General features: G+C 45.9%; 1 protein-coding gene across 1 annotated transcript in view; it reads left to right on the top strand.

Moving 5' to 3' along the window:
* Positions 1-8,325: 8,325 nt before the first annotated feature.
* Positions 8,326-16,569, top strand: part of T265_13430 (hypothetical protein) — a gene marked incomplete at both ends in the record, with an annotated part of 10,155 nt that continues 1,911 nt past the window's right edge. The window contains 2 exons of the mRNA XM_009168847.1: positions 8,326-9,848; positions 12,784-13,425. Of these exons, the coding sequence (XP_009167111.1) occupies positions 8,328-9,848; positions 12,784-13,425 (2,163 nt within the window). The remainder of the gene's footprint in view (positions 9,849-12,783; positions 13,426-16,569) is intronic.

Genomic DNA, 16,569 nt, shown 5'->3' on the forward strand with positions numbered 1-16,569 from the left:
TTCTCACTACACCATGAGAAATCGGCCCAAAAGGCATTCGCCATTTTACGGATGATCCGACGCACATTCTCCCGTACTACTCGCATGGACTTCGAAATGCTCTTGGGGGCCTACGTCAGACTGCTCCCTGAGTACGCCAACCAAGTTGTCTATCAGGACGTACGAAAGACGTCACCCTCATTGAGGTGTCCAGCGTGCTCTATGGGGCCTACGTCAGACTGCTCCCTGAGTACGCCAACCAAGTTGTCTATCAGGACGTACGAAAGACGTCACCCTCATTGAGCGTGTCCAGCGGGCCGCCACGAGAATGGTTGCCGGCCTCAAATCCGCGGACTACGAAACGCGTCTCGCGATGCTTGATCTCTTTCCCCTGGAGCACCGTCGCCTCCGAGGGGACCCACCTCTTACTTACGCCCTGTTTGAACAAAGCTTGGCAAACAGGTTTTTTTACCGTTGACCCAGCAAACACCCGGCGAGGACATAGTAAGAAAAATTTCAAGCTCAGGGCACACACATTCATTAGACAAAACTTTTTTTCATTTCGGGTAGTAGCTGCGTGGAATGACCTTCCTCCGACGGTTGTACACGCTCCTTCTCGAACCCAATTTAAAGCACTATTAGACATTTATTTATGCGAATCCTCGCGCTGGCGAGCATACTGCTCCGCGCTGAGGACATAAAGAGCAGTGCTACACCCTTTTTTCACTTGTGCCTTTCAGGTGAACGATAGCCACTGACCGACAAGAACAAAACCGACCCGGGAAACTTGGGCAAAAGCATCGATCCTGTGTATCAGTCCGTGAATCCGTGAAACCATAATCACTGCGGGTAGAGCACGGACAAGCTCCCAATGTCTCCGAATATGGGCCAATGATCGTATCAGTACTCCGAGTTATTACATGGTAAGAGGGATGTCCGCTGTAACTGGCCTTGCGGAATGGTCAGGCATCGCTTTAATTGGTTGTAATCGCAGCGAATTGGTTGCGGCACAGAAGGAGGCATGCCATCATTGGCCAGAAAATGGGGGGTACGTTTGAAATTCGTTTAGTTTCACGCCGCCTGCGAAGTTTCTCTCGTCTGCTCCCTGATTGTTCGGTATTTCGTTGTATAGTCCTCTCCGTGTTTTGTGTTTTTGCGTAGATGCGTGAAACACAACGTTTTACGGATGATCCGACGCACCTTCTCCCGTATCACTCGCAGGATTTCCAAGATTTCCAAATACTCTATGGGGCCTACGTCAGACCGCTCCTGGAATACGCCAACCAAGTTGCCTACTCAAGACGCACGAAAGACGTCACCCTCTTTAAGCGTGTCCAGCGAGCCGCTACGAAAATGGTTTTCGGCCTCAAATCTGTGGATTACGAAACCCGCCTCGCGATGCTTGATCTCTTTCCCCTGTAGTATCGTCGCATCCGAGGGGACCTAATTCTTACTTGTGCCCTGTTTGACCCAGCAAACACACGGCGGGGACATAGTAAAGAGGTTTTCAAGCTCAGCGCATACATTCATTGGGCAAAAAATTTCTAATTTCGGGTACTAGCTGCGTGGAATAACCTTCCTACGACGGTTGTCCACGCTCTTACTGGAACCCATTTCAAAGCGCTACTAGACATTTATGCGAATCCTCGCACTGGCAAGCACACTGCCCCACGGTGAGAACATAGAGAGCAGTGCTACACCCTTTTTCACTTGTGCCTTTCAGGTGAACGGCAGCCGCTGAACGACAAAACAAAACCGACTCGGGAAACGGGCAAAAGCCTCGATCCTGTGTATCAATCGGTGAATCCGTGAAGGCTGTTCTCAGTCCGCGCTACCGTGACACCGACAGTCTTTCCGGATTTCGATATGACCCAATAATGTCAGCCCCGCAGCTTGTTGCTAATAATCCACGTCTGCTTTCGTGTTGTGGTGTCTTTGAATAGAGGTACGGCCCTGAATATTGAGCTTTACCACTCGACGCCGGTGTGACAAGTGCGTAGCCCAGGGCATACAGTGCGACAGCTACTGAGGACTGTACCTAAAAAAATGTGGCCTCTTCCATGGCCTATTAATTTTTCTATCGGAACCGGTCCGCTACTTCCGTTGTATGCTGTGTACCAATACTTTCCATCTTTATTTCTTTTTGTCTGTCCATGTGTCCACGACTTCTTACCCCTTGCTTCTGTCCAGTCCGCACCTCAACCTCAAAAACCTGTGCGACCACCAACTTTTTCATATATCCAGGCTGACTATTTCCAAAATCTTCTATAGGGAGACTTCATCAGGTCCTTCAGGATATCCGGGACAGAATTCGACAGAATTGTTGCTGTCCTCATCGGGTTGCTGTGCTCACTGCCAGCATCGCCAATCCATTTAGTGATTGGGGAGACGGGACAATTGTCGCCCCGCTTCATCGAAAGACCGTTTTCAGCCGTGGGACTGCGGAAGCCAGGTTCAAAAACTTCATCACACGAATCGTCTGGCCGAAAAGAGCCCATGGAGAACATGATCAACTTCCTTTCTCGTCATGTACGCCTCAACTGCAGAAAGGAACGTTACCTAGGCTCGGTACATTCTCAGAGCATCTTTTAATATGGCCTCTATATCTCAAGACCTTGCATGTTCCAACCGGGTACAGTTGCAGAAATAGAAGTGAAGGTTTGTTCAACGCAACCCCAATTAGGCTGGTACCTTGCTTACTGCTCTCATGTCAGTGTTTTACGAGCCACCATAAGGCGACGGGTGACAAGTGATGCCAAGAGTCTCGTTATGACTGGGATCTTTCTTTCTATGATCACCGCACTCACCATGGTCCCCTCTTTTGGAAACAGGCACTGTGACTGATTCTGAAGTTGTTGGATGCAGTCAGATAGATCAGACAAGCACTGACTAAGGATTTCATCCCCATCTTCGAACAATACGGGTGGGATATCATTTAGACCAAGAGGCCGGTCGTGCTTGAGAGAATGTATGTAGCCGTACACCTTTTAGGCCCTGGAGGGTTCCAGATTCATCATCCAGGGTTCTGCTTCACTTGTAGAACCCGACGGAGTTGCCGTGAGAATTGTTACTCTAATCCTTGACCTTCTGTTTTCACTGGACTTCACTGTCAGCGCGCGTTAACTTTTCTACTTGACATCTGCTAATTCGTCTGGATGAGTTGTGTCCGGGACTTGCGGGAACATCCCTTGGAGATTCAAAAAATGCCACTGTTCTATTCGCTGTTCAATAGTTGAACGGTCTGATAGAGGCATTTTAGCTGGCGAAGCTCCAGACTGCAAAGATTGGGCAATATAGTTCCAGCTTGAATTCGGATCGGTTTTGGCGCCCTGGCACTACCCCGTCCCACGTATAGCCATGACACTTACAACTAACATTACTGCCACGCCAATCGGCTGTCACTTGATGTCACTAGCCAGATCATCTTACTTGCTACATACAGTAGTACGGGTGAGCAAAAACAGACCATTGTGTCGAAGTCTGTTCTAAAACCCTGAAAGCACGTCTACTGAGTTGTCTTTAATGTTCGCACACAAGCGAGCACAACGAGCGGCTTTCGCTCGCACGCTGAATTCTCCCTGCATTGCTGTGTGCTGTCTGTCAGAAACAAGGATACATGACGGAAGTACTGTAGTTGCACTGACTGCCCCTCGCTGTCTTCCAAGTACCGGTTGCTCATCTCTTGTTATGCAGTGGCCTCTGTACTTAGACATGCCGGCGTGGGTAACCGAACCGAAGCGTCTCTGCTTGATTGGTACCCGCTGATAGTCGCCTATGCACGGTTCATTTGGTAGCGTCTATGAGAGAATCATTGCTTTTTGTTTATTTTGTCTGGTTGCGCCCCAACGGATTAGCTCTGAATCTGCCAGAGGGTTTCTGTGACGCTTTAGTTGCTCTTTTACAAAGGTCTGGAAGCTCGGAAATCGTTGTTTAGTTGTAACATGAACCTTATGTAGGTAAACTAAGTGCTTCTGAGGCCCAATTGGATGGTCGTCTGGGGTTGAATACGGGATCCGGGACAACGAAAATCATCTACTTCAGATGTATACCAACCATAAAGTGTTCTTTTGCAGTACCGATTTCCAAAATAGCGGAAAGCGCTTGGTAACGTGATGCTCACCAAAGAACCAGTCCCAAATCTAAACACCACATCGATACTAGTTATCTGTGGCGAGGATCGATCACGGCCTACCGCTCCTTCTGGAAGCGTAGACTCCGACTATGCACTTTTGAGTTGCTGCTTTTCATTTCGCTTTTCAGTTCTACGCAAGGCGCGCACACCTCGTGTAATCATTGAAAAGCCAATGGACTCAGAAATCAAACGAGGTGTTCAGAAGCGGTTCCTCAAATGACTGCTGTACGGTCCCATATCAGATAATGATGACCACTGGGAACAGATATCCACATTATTACTCAGAGCTGGAACTACCATTTGCAGTACATTGCAACCAACCTCGTCCAGACTTTGGATCTGCCACAGAACTATGCCTTTTTTGGAGCTTCAACCACAGATTCCTCCTGGCCACAACCACAATTCCATCCGACTCATCATCCGACGCCAGGCTAATCTGAGTGTCCGTGCAGAGTGAAAAAGTTGGGGGACCGGGAAGGGTGAAGAAGTGGAAGAGGCAAAAATGCCGGAAACATCTGCAGCCTGTTCCACTTCCATTCGAGTGGTCCTTTAAAAACGGATAAGCTGATGTCATGCCTACGCCACAGGTGATGCAGGCTCACAAAAGCTGCCCTGGCCCTCTCAATCCGGATGGAAATATAATCTTTCTCTAGACCACCGGGACTGATACAGCTGTCCAGGTAGACAAACTAGTTTGCTCACCCGCAAGCATGAGGCTAGGGTTCGAGCCTACTTAGTGGCATCTACAACCACTATACGACAAGTACGCGGTTCTTACAACTGATTATGATGATGGTGGCGGCCTGTGTGTGGCGGTGGACTGTGAACATTGGACTCCCCTCTCAGTCTCAGAACTGTCCGTGTTCGTACCTCTACTCACGCGTAGTTGTGCTCGTGGGTCTGACAATCTTCCACCTATTCTGTCCAAGGATGGTGGTGGATTCCTCGATCAGTGCCTGTCTGGACTGTTTGTGCCTGTGTGGGAAAGCGAACGTCCCAGATAACTAGGGTGAGCCGGTAGTAATCTTTTCAAAGGGGATACTTGCAGTTAATATCTTAACCACAGGGGTGTCAGTTTTGCTCCCGTTGAACAAGGCTGCTGACGTCACTGATTCCTCGTCGTACGGCGGCAAGCGAATCCTTGCGCGTTAGTACCAAACAGGATCTCAACCGTGTAGAGCCTCTGTCGACCACATCTTCACAATCCGTCAGGTGTTAGAGCAATGCTATTTGTACAGACAACCCACATTCTTACCTTTCCTTGACTTAAGAGTACGTTCGATTCTTCCGACAAGTCAGTGCTGTTAGCACCAGTTCCTCAACACAGTATGCCCCAGAGTGTTTGAACATAACCCAATCCCCATATTCACATACTTTTTGCTGTGGAAGAGTGTATGGTGAGGTCTCCAAAGGCTTCGCTACACTAAGTGGTATCGGACAAGGATGTCCACTCTCTCCATTTTTGTTCAACTTTGTCATTGATGAAGTAATAAGGCAAACGCTGGAAGGTCTTCGAAACCCCAATGTTCGAATTGTTTTTGGCGAGTACGCAAATGTCATTGTTCTCACCTTTGAAAACGAAGGCGCAGCATAATCTCCGTTGAAGAGACTGACCATCATGCCATCTTCCAGCATATGCCTTCAGAGCGTGCAGTCTTTGAACATACTCCTTACAATTTAAGGAGAACCACTGGAGGTTGTGGACAGTTTTACATCCCTCGGTAGTTGTATTAGCCCTCACGGAAGTGTGTTTAATGAAATCAATATTCGAATCTCAGAAACCCATATCACATTTTCTAATTTCCATCACTTGCGGTATCAAGAAGGCGTATCACCGAGTCTCAAAGTTCGCGTGTACCAGGCTACAGTAGGGAATGTTGTACGTTTGCGAAACGTGGATCCTGCGGATAGATGATGCGAGGTGTTTTTAGGTTTTTGCTCACCGGTGCCTCGGAAGCGTTACTGGTCTCGGATAGCGTCGACAAATTCGTAACGGGTTAATTAGAAAATAATTTGTTTGGTTGTGTAGCAGGCACACCAATCGCGAAAACATCCAGCACTATCAGCTATGGTGGCTTTGTCATGTTATACGCACGCCGAAAGGCCATGTACCGAATGTTGTCACCTGAGTCTGTGGTCGCTCAGTGGTTAAAGCGCGAGTTTTCTGATCGGAAAATCCGTGGTTCGAACGCGACTTCTGCATCTTCACTGCTCCTGTTTGGGCATGGGTGACCCGGCAGTATCTCAGCCCTCCTGCTTCCTTTGAGTGGCATGACAGCTAGGTACCGGAGGAGTGTTACAGCTGAACGATTTCCGAACCTCCTTCAGAACGGCGCAACCTTCGAGATAGATAACGTATGATTCGGCAAGGGGGTGTGGAAGAGATTACAAAGAGTTTTGGATATTGTTCGCACAGTACGCCTTCCAGGATGGAGTCCCCATCACCCTGCCTGTGCTTGGCTGGAGATTTGAAAGAAATGATGGCTGGTCGATGTCAGTGGCTTTCATGTTGTCACTTCTTCTCAGGTTGTAGAGAGCATGCACACAGTGCGGTATATATCCACTCATTTCACATCCAAGTGAACAGTATGCGAATGGCTAGCATCCGAAGCAAATTTACCCTTAAACAGTGGTACAGCCACTGCACGCCTAAGCAAGGAAGAAGTCACGGACGGTTTGGGTGAACGTGTTGCTGCTAACAACCTCTTAGAAAAAATATATATATATATATATATATATATATATATATATATATATATGAAAGGTTCAGCCGACTCATTCACCTCTGCAGCTATTTTCGTGGGACCGGAAACAGTTACTCGTATTCTGCTACATATAACTGAACTCACCGAGAGGCCTCTTAAATGCCTCATGTCGCGTGAGAGTGGTCAGGGTAGACAGCTGAGCGAATATAAACACCAGGAATGGGGCTAGAGTAGTCAATAATAAAGCAGGCGTGATATAAGGCAATTTCAAAGAGCTATAAAAGAGCGAAGTCACAAAAATACGTGCCTAAATAAACTAACATACAAACTTGCATATTCTATTGTATTTGGTAACGTGATTTAATACCCTTGTCGTTTTAGTCTCGGCTTACATACCCTGTCCCTTATGTGCTTAGTTTTTAATCGACCTTTGTAACCCTACTTCTGGCCGGTTTCTGCGAGCGTCATTCAGCTGTAACACCATTTCGGTGTGTAGCTTCTATGCCACTCGAGGAAGGCACGAGCGTAGAACTACTGTCAGGTTACCCAAGCCCAAACAGGAGCTGTCGAGATGCCGGGGTTGGATTCGCATTACATATTTTTCGTGCCTTCAACACGGAGCTACCTCGGGATCACTTGCTCGTTTTTACTATCCGGCTGACCTCACGCGGAATGACCTGCTGACCCTGGGGATGATTTGTGTTGTCTAACATTACAGGAGTACTTGCTGATTTGTTATCGAAACGCTCACACGTGGACACCCTACATCTTGATTTCAAATCTTCGAACTAATCGTAGGGGCTTTTATACCTCAACAATTGGACACCGCTTTATACACTTTTGCGGGCCCAGCCAACCGACTACTTTTTCACCCAACTGGTTAGATGATTTCTGAAATGGACATCACGTTGCATAACAATGAGATAAGTCCCTACCGGAGCAGCCTCCGTAACTGGGAATGTACAGATGTAGTGCTTCTCGGAACAGGTTGGCTTTCTGTGATCCTTGGGGAAAAACGACTAATTTACTTACATGTTGTGAGCATTCGAATGTTAAATTTTATGAGCCTGGTGTGCAGGAAGACCGTAATTACGCATGAACATTTCGATGATTATCGAGTGAGGGTTCATAACCCTGAAAACGTTTTGGATTGGAAAGTTGGCTTATCTTCTACGGCCAGACGTCTGCGATGCACGGTACATGTCATCAATTATCCTGTAGGAAATTGTTTCGTGGTCGACAGCGGTCCCTAAGATATCCCAGTCATTTTTTCGCCTTTGAAAATTATATTTTTTCCAGCCCTCCATTTCAAGTTTGGCACAACTTGAACCTGAGTTATGACTTATCGAGTTTGCCTGCTAGTCATCTATCGGTTCTTCCCTTCAGATATGATTGCTTGATTAACCCGGACCTTGTGCTTACTGTAAGGCGTGTGTTCCCTCACAAATGGATTCAGGTAAGTGCTTTCTGGATAATAAACACTTTTTAATGTAGATGCCAATAAGGTACCTCTCACAGATCCATCGGCGACGGCCTCCACTGAGACTGTAGATATCACAACTCGGTTCTTTACAGCGTGTAGAGACGCTCTTGGCCCTGGGGAACTTTGTCATGGTTCGTGGTTCACACTTCAGCATTCGATGTCTGCAATCGAAATCATGGATCCCAAAATGGATATTCGCATGCTTGGTTCTCGCCGCGTTGTTTCGACTGCTGAGGCACTGGCTACGGGTGTCTTGCCGTTAGCTCCATTTGAGAATAAATCTGAATTAGTTGGAATTATGGACGAATTACTGGCGTCTCTTGTGAATTGGCTCACAGGGGACTCGCTTGCCCAAACGGTTTTCATATGCATGTATATGCACTGTACTCAGCTTGTTCGTGATGTGCACCTGGCTGCTTTTTGTGAACTTTTACGACGGTGTGTCTACCAACTCCGTCAGTTTATTATGGCTGCTGGTGCATTCGAGGAAGAGGACCATTATGCACTTACGCATGGAATGCCTTTAAAAGAACCTAATTTTTCTTTTGGTGATTTGGATATTCATCCAGGTGGTGTATATCTCAGTAAATACTCTTCAGTTGACCTGGTCACTCATGCCCAGCGCTTGTTATCTGAATGCTCCAGTAATACACCCGATGCTGCCGTAGAAGGAATGGATTATGTTCGTATACGGATAGAATTTTTAGTGCACCTCCTTCAGTTAACTGACACTTTGCTCGCACACGTGGAAAACCTCGATGATCTCGTCTTGAAGGATTCTGAGCTTGAAGAATTCGGCTGTTCTTCCGACCACCCTGGGCCTGAGGTTGGAGTTACCAATTTTAATCAACAGCCTTGGGAGTCACATGACGTTGAGCAGTTTTGGATGAAGCTGGTTTCGATGTCTACCGAGTGTCAGTCCCACCTCGTTACTTTGAATCATTTAGCTGCCGAACTTCTGGCAACTGCGTCGTTTGGTCTCAGTCCTGGACCCGGGAAAACTTCTCCTAAAGAGTCTTTTTACGGAATACCCGGATTCGAACCCTTATTAAACCAAACGAACCTCCCGTCGTATATTCCACGGTTCGTAGTTGTGCACGATCGACTCGCGGCCTTCACATATTTCTGTGATCTTACTGACCACATGATGCGTCTTACGAATACTTTTCATGAGGTTGGTACAAGACATTTGAACTCTCCTAGTGCGTCTTCACTGCATTTGCTTTGGTCTTTGATGCGGTCATGCGGACAAACACCGTGTACATATGTGACAAAGATTTTCGGGGTTTCTCGTGATGCACAAACTTCCGTCCCTCCATCGAATTCCAGTAGTTGCCTGTTGTCACGAACACTTTCTAGTTTTCTGTATTTTGTCTCAATGGACCGGTTACACCAGTTACCAGAAGCCGCGACAATGCATGCACTCTTTGCACTTCGCTCCTGGCTGCTACTTGAACCGAGTCACTTTCGGACAGTACTCGAGGGTATCGTTTCAGATCTCAGTGGATTAAAAGATTTCTTTGATGTGCTGGGAGAACAATTATCTCTGGTAAGTTTGCTTGTGGAACAAATCAATACTGCCTTTGTTGGGTTATTGAAAGGCTTGTTAGTTTTCGATTAGGCAACTTTAATGCTCGTGAATAAGCTTCAAAATCGCCAACAGATGTCTCTCTTCTCAGGATTTCCGGACAAGCTGTGCTTGTCCGATTTTCAGCCACCCAACCAACAATCTGTTGATAACTGAATATCTGGCCGGAACTCATAGGTTCCATGGCCTTCCTTTTTGAAATTAGCGTGTTTGCATGCCACATTAGCACTCGATTTCTGTACGGGAACTACCGCGGTATCGTGTAATCTGCTCCACTTTCCGTAGTAACCGCTGATTGGTACTACTTCCACACAAAACGAATGGTTCTATTGTTTCTTCATGCCATGTGTAACATTCGGGGACTGGCCGAAGCTTCCGTGTGTCAAATATGTACACATTAAGAGACCACTGACTCGGCCGACTGGGACTGTCGTACCAGAAATCATGATGTCATTGGTGGTTTTATGGTCCAATGCTTATCCTTCTTGGCTTAGAAGAGCAACACTTGCAGTTGGCTACTTTGGATTTGTCGAAATACTAATTCGCTGTCGCTGTTGATACCAGAGAAGTAGAAACACGTTATACAAATCCAACCAGAAACCTCACGGGATCCACTCACAGTATTCAGTATTACAGCGATCGCTAACGAGACTGCTAAGAATAGTTGCTCGAGGAGAATGGACGGTGTAAATTGTGTTGGTTTTGATCGAAGTACATCTCATTGCAACACCTGTGTGTGTCCTTTGGTTTTAGAGGAAGGGCAATGTAGCCGGTCATCAAGTTGGAAATGTACCGGCTAAGGAATGGGGTCTAACTGAAGGATATGATCATCCTTTAGATGATGTGCTAGCGAAATCTTATAACGATTAGTCAAATGGCCCAAAAAATGAAGCAGCAAGTAGAAAAAGTACAGCGGTGGTCGTTGGTTTGTTCGCTGAGCTGAGTAATTTGATCAGCAAATTGATCACAAGAATGCGAAACGGGTCGCACACTTCAGTGAAGGAGCTTTCGTCGTATGATGAGAATTTTGAATCCAAATAGGTCCTTTGTGAGGAAAAACTATTGGAATGTGGGTGAGATGAGGAGGTAAAAACTAGTGCAACTAGAAGACATTTTTAAAATTTAATAAACAATAACAGTGCGCTCTTCGTTGCAACATACTTTCGGTGTCTAATTGCCTTGCCATCCGAAGGAAGCACGAGGGATAAGATACTACCAGGCTGCCCAACCCCTAATAAGGACAGCCTAGATGCCGCAGTTGATTCAAACCACGGAACTTCTACGCAGTAAGTTTAAGCCATAATCGAAAATTCAACAGTTAACTATCATACCGAAGGACCATTTCGTCATCACAACGCTGAGGATTAGTTCGATCCACCCGCTAGTGCCATCTTTTCGAGATCAGTTTCACTAGGTCCGGCTAGCAGGTTGTGGTCGAAATACCCCTAGTTTTAGCCTCCAATCACGAGCGTCAAAAGCTATCAGAGTGTAGGACCATTTACGGTTGGTATCGACAGCCAGCACCTATAGGACAAGAATTTTCCAATGAGAGACATCCATATCAATAGGTCCAGTGGCCCGTTTTCAGGGATTTTTGTGAATATGCATCCAAGTGTTTGGAAGAAGTCAGTGTTTATCGTAAATTAAAAAAAACACGGATGGATTTATTGATTTTTTGATCTATCAGGGAGACGTTTTTGCGTTTTATGGACTTGTCTGTCTGATGTTCGAATCGCGTCTTGCTTGCATTATGTCCAATGGCAAGACCATGCCAAGAAACTGGTAGCTCTCGTCACTAGTGCAGGTTTCAAGGAATTCCTCTGTCCTTCAACACGTCTTGCACAAATTGTCGTTCGTCGCTGTTATGTGGATCCCCTAGTTAAACGAATAACAGTCCCTGACGGTCACTTTATGTCTGGCTTCACGGCAGTTGTGATTACTGAATGTGGTTCGTTCTAAAAAGCCAGCGATGACAGCGAAGTCGATAAATACAGTTTTGTAGTGTTTCTTGTCTGGAAACGGAAGAGCCATTTGTAGGTCTCACATATCGTAACCGTCGTGTCAGGTGGCCTCATCGCGTTGCGGATAACCCAATAAATAATCCTTCGGAGCTCTGGAGAGTGGTACACAAATTAGGTATGGTAAGCGAACAGGCAAATCGTTGGTCACAGGTCAGTCCTAACCCGTAGACATACACGGGCGTGCAATCGCAAATATCGTTTTTCGGTTTAACTTTTCATTGGTCACGGCAGCATGCTGTGATGTGACCATCCGACAGTGCCAGCTTATGACAAAATAAATCGGTTTGAAACGTGCTTGGTGTTCATGAGGTGTTCTGTCTTCATATTTTGTTTTCAAAATACAGCATTACATCAGCCCTCTAGTAATCTCGATACATCCGGAGAATGCTGTTAAGAATATTATGGCAAACAAGCTTTGCTGTTCGTGGGTATACTATCGTTTTGAGGGCGGGTTTTCGGACACTGGACTGCCTGATTAACGCTTCTCGATCTGGCTTGACTCTTATTGAGAATTTTTACTGTGTGGCACAGCTAAATGGTAAGAAAAGTCCCAGTCGGTGGATATATGATGCGACGTTCATCAACAGGGATATGCAAGGCAGCATCTTTTATTACATAGGTCTTTTATTCACAAACATGATTCAGTAATCCAGTGCTTTTCATGTTACTGGTGAGCGGGAATTCGGAATTTATTACTATTACCATTATGGTCCGGAATAATACTGTTTATTATAATCATAGCGCCAATACTGACACCTATGCTTCGCTATCGCACTGTCATTTTTGTTGACCACCATCTGACACTTTCTTTAGTGCTCTTCGACGAACTATGCATTTTTTACTCTCTCCATTCTTCTTATTTCGCCCTATCACAGATCCCGCGTCTCTATTGTCTCAATCGATCGCGTCAGCGTACTGCACTGGTACAATGTTTGCAAAAACTACCGGATATTCTTGAAAATTGTTTACGTATTGAGTGGATTATTGGTGTGGAGCTAGCCAAGAGGCTTGACCCAGAAGCTAAAGACAACCGGTTGGACGAGCCCCTAAAGCCAGTTGCACTCCAACTGACCAGCCTTCTGTGTTATTATTATTATCAACTTGCTTGGGACTATCTTATTTCTGGATTCCAGTTGGAGCTGTACAGTCCGCATGAATGGATTTTCATGTACACTTTCATTATCCAGCTGTTGCAAAACCTTCATGGTCTTTTAGAACGCTTCATAGCCATTTCATTCAGCAACGATACTCAACCGAGCAAGCATGACTCACTACCTCACGTTTTAAATGGAAATGCTTCCTGTTCACAGTGCGCTAATATATCTTCCGGCGCTGGCGACAGCACAGTTCACTCTCATCGCTCATCTGGAAACCGTCGCAAAAAGAACAAGAAGCATTGGAAACCCGCTTTTGTGAACCCTCCCACAAAACCTGCCACACTACCGGAGGGAAGGCCACATAATCTGTCACAAAGCAGCACACTTCTTAAGATTTGCGGACCGTGTTCAGAGACTGAGGTAGGTTTTTTATTAAAGCGAAATATCCAATGCTTTATGATACATCTTATTTTCATGTTTTAGCAGTTCTGTTATCCAGACTTCATTCATTCGGCTTGTCCAGATTAATACTAGAATTTCCAGCAGTTCATCGCTCACACTCATCTGGTGGGCTATATGTGGCTTTTGAGGTACGATTGATGTTTCCCCAATGTAGCCCATCCTTTTGGATAGTTCCTCATGACGTTTTCTGGCGTGTATACCATGTACGAATGTTCGCTGTTTTACGCCACTGCAAGACTTAGATGCAAATGAGGTAAGAAAAAGGAATGGACTGACTGAGATGCATATGATAAGAATGAAATCGTAGACCAGTTAATGGGAAAAAGGCCAGAAATAGGAAGCTAATCATAACAGTTTCATTGGCCGTCGCTGTGCTAGTAACATCATCTAGCAATTAATGAGCTGGCCCACAGATGGAATGAACCAAAGCAATAGCGACCCGTTGTTAAGTTACTCATGTTTCATTTCCAGGCCATGCGTTGTCCATTCTGGTAAAAGCACCAACTGGCTAAACCATTGACCAAGTGCCTGCCGTCACTACATGTCGCGGTCTATGTCGCAATTCGTCTATTGTCCCATTCATTGATCCCCTTCCATTTGAGTTCACCTCGTTCAGCATATCGTTGTAGTAGTTTCGGAATTTTTTTTATTCCGACTTTGTCAACAATGAATCAAAATGAGGTCCGTTGCAAATCTTTGAAAATAAGTTATCCTACTGAGCGATTTCAACTTGAGAAGTTATTCTAGCCATTGACTGATATACCGTTTCTATCTTCGCTGCATCGCGCGGTTTTTTCCTCTCCGTAATGCATCGGTCACGATATATATATATATATATATATATATTCACCAAGTCTTGCACGTGATATCGGATCTGTGCGCTACTTAACGTGATACACTAAGATAACGAGGGTTAGTGCGAAGCCATATAATCAGTTCACTTCTGTGCCACTTCAGAAAGCACCTTCAAATCTCACCTTTAGGGACGAGATGCACCAGTTGTGCAAGGCGAGTGGTGTCTTCAAAGACGGGCATCAGTTTATTTTTTGCATTCTAGCCAGATTCGGACAAAGTACGCACCGAACCATGCGACTGGAAGGATCCAGGGAACATGACCTGAGCACTTAAGCTTGTTTTGACAGTTAAGTGCCAGTATGTATTATTGGTGTGTTATCATCAGTGATGATGGTCACTATTATTGTTTTTAGATACCGATATACCCAAATACTTGAAGGGTTGTTCTGTACCAAATACACGTTGACGTGTCTCACTCTTGTTGACACAATTCTTCCATCAAACACAGATAGTGCTTTACGTACACTAATGCTCAAAAGTTGATGAGTGCTGCACATCTTCCGTGCTTGAAGACCACCTTTCATTGTTGTAGAGTGAAGCTGTTCGAAAGAGAACGTCGTATATTCGACCCTTCAACCCGAGGTCGACGTTCTGTTGGCATCATTAGTGAGTTAGGTACGCAAACATTCGACAGGCTTTGTTTACACTCTTCGTCCCTTATCCAAACATTCCGTCTGTACCAAAAGACCAATCCAGATGGTGATCTTTTCAGCGAATTTCGCGTGTGCTGGTCATGAGTGAGTTTTTGGAGAAGGATACGCGGGATTGGGTCTATGTTCATGTTGACAGAGGTTTCTAATTGCTCCTTTCAGGTCATAGTCAGCGAAAAGCTTAAACTGGAATGCTGCCAACAGACAGCCTTGCAGTAGTTTATTTGAGGTGTTAGAATTCATGAAGGCTCACCATAAATCTCGACGTTGTACGAGTGAGGATGACATTGACATGATTTTCAGACAGTTCGTTCTCCCTCAGACGGTCCCACAAAGTTGTTTGATCAACACATTAGAAAGCGCTATTTGTATCGAGGGTGGTCACCGTGGTAGGCGTACGGTAGGTGAGGTGCTGATGTGTCAGATTGCTCAGCGTATATAGTTGGTCAATGCGACATTTTCAAGGGCAGCATCCAGTTTGTGTTCGCGCATCGGTACTACCAATTGTTGACAGGCTTTGATGGTTGTCGCATTTAGACCGTGCATCTATCTTAAAGATAGAGCCTATGGTTGGAGAATCTGGGTTGGTTTTTTGTCCCAGGTTTGTTGAAACAGCATGGTCAAGGGGCGAGATGGCTCAGTGGTTAGAGCGCGACTTTACTGACCGGAAGGTCCATGGTTGGAACCCAATCTCTGCATCTCTTTGTCTAGCCTTGGGCAACCTCGCAGTATCCCAGCCCTTGTGCTTCGAACGACCATCGATCTGGCCAATGTGAACTTTCAACGTAAACGTCTGTGTCGCGTAGCCTGGAGGCTACCAAGATCAAATCAGCCTTGAACCCAAGTGAATAACCTGGCTATCAGGTACTGATGGAGGGCCACGATGCAAGCCTTCAGTCCCTTTTGGTGCACACATGATAACAACAACACCATATTTCAAGTACGCCTGACAGTTCACCTTCCTTCAGGACCTCGCAGGTTAGCAAGAAGCATAACACCCGACCACCTCTGGAGAGCTACCATTGCTCAGCAGTATCGATCTGAGCAACTAAGGTTTTCAGCAAATAAACTCCACACGGCTACCGTGGATGGGATGCGGTGTACAGAGCTGTCTGTCGGACCTCGCAGATACGATCAACTGACTACTGGACAATGTAGGGATCGCCAGTTCTGATAGTTACCCGGAAATCCATACCAACACGCAACGAGTACGCTAGGAGATATCACCACATTTTTCGAACCAAAAGATAGATTTTGCGAAGTTGGAGCACTCATGTTGTTAGAGTGACATCTGCTCCTCTTTTACGAGTCGGGCGTACAACGCCACAACCTGAACAGTGTTACCATACAGCTGTGAAGTCTGACCTCCACAATGTCCGTCGCTAGGCCTTTTAGACAACCGCTGTTGACGCAATATTGCTTAAGTATGCTGACAGCAGCATGCGAGTAGTGACGGAGCATGTCATCGGATTTAGGGTGCCGCCAGCGCATAACTGGATGAAATCGCAATGCAACCAAACAAAACAAAGTTCTCATTCGGTCATGTGTAGACATTCTCCTTCTGCTGTACCGTAATTTACCTGGCACTATATCTGAT

Source organism: Opisthorchis viverrini, assembly GCF_000715545.1.
Source record: "Opisthorchis viverrini unplaced genomic scaffold opera_v5_67, whole genome shotgun sequence".
NCBI lineage: Eukaryota > Metazoa > Platyhelminthes > Trematoda > Opisthorchiida > Opisthorchiidae > Opisthorchis > Opisthorchis viverrini.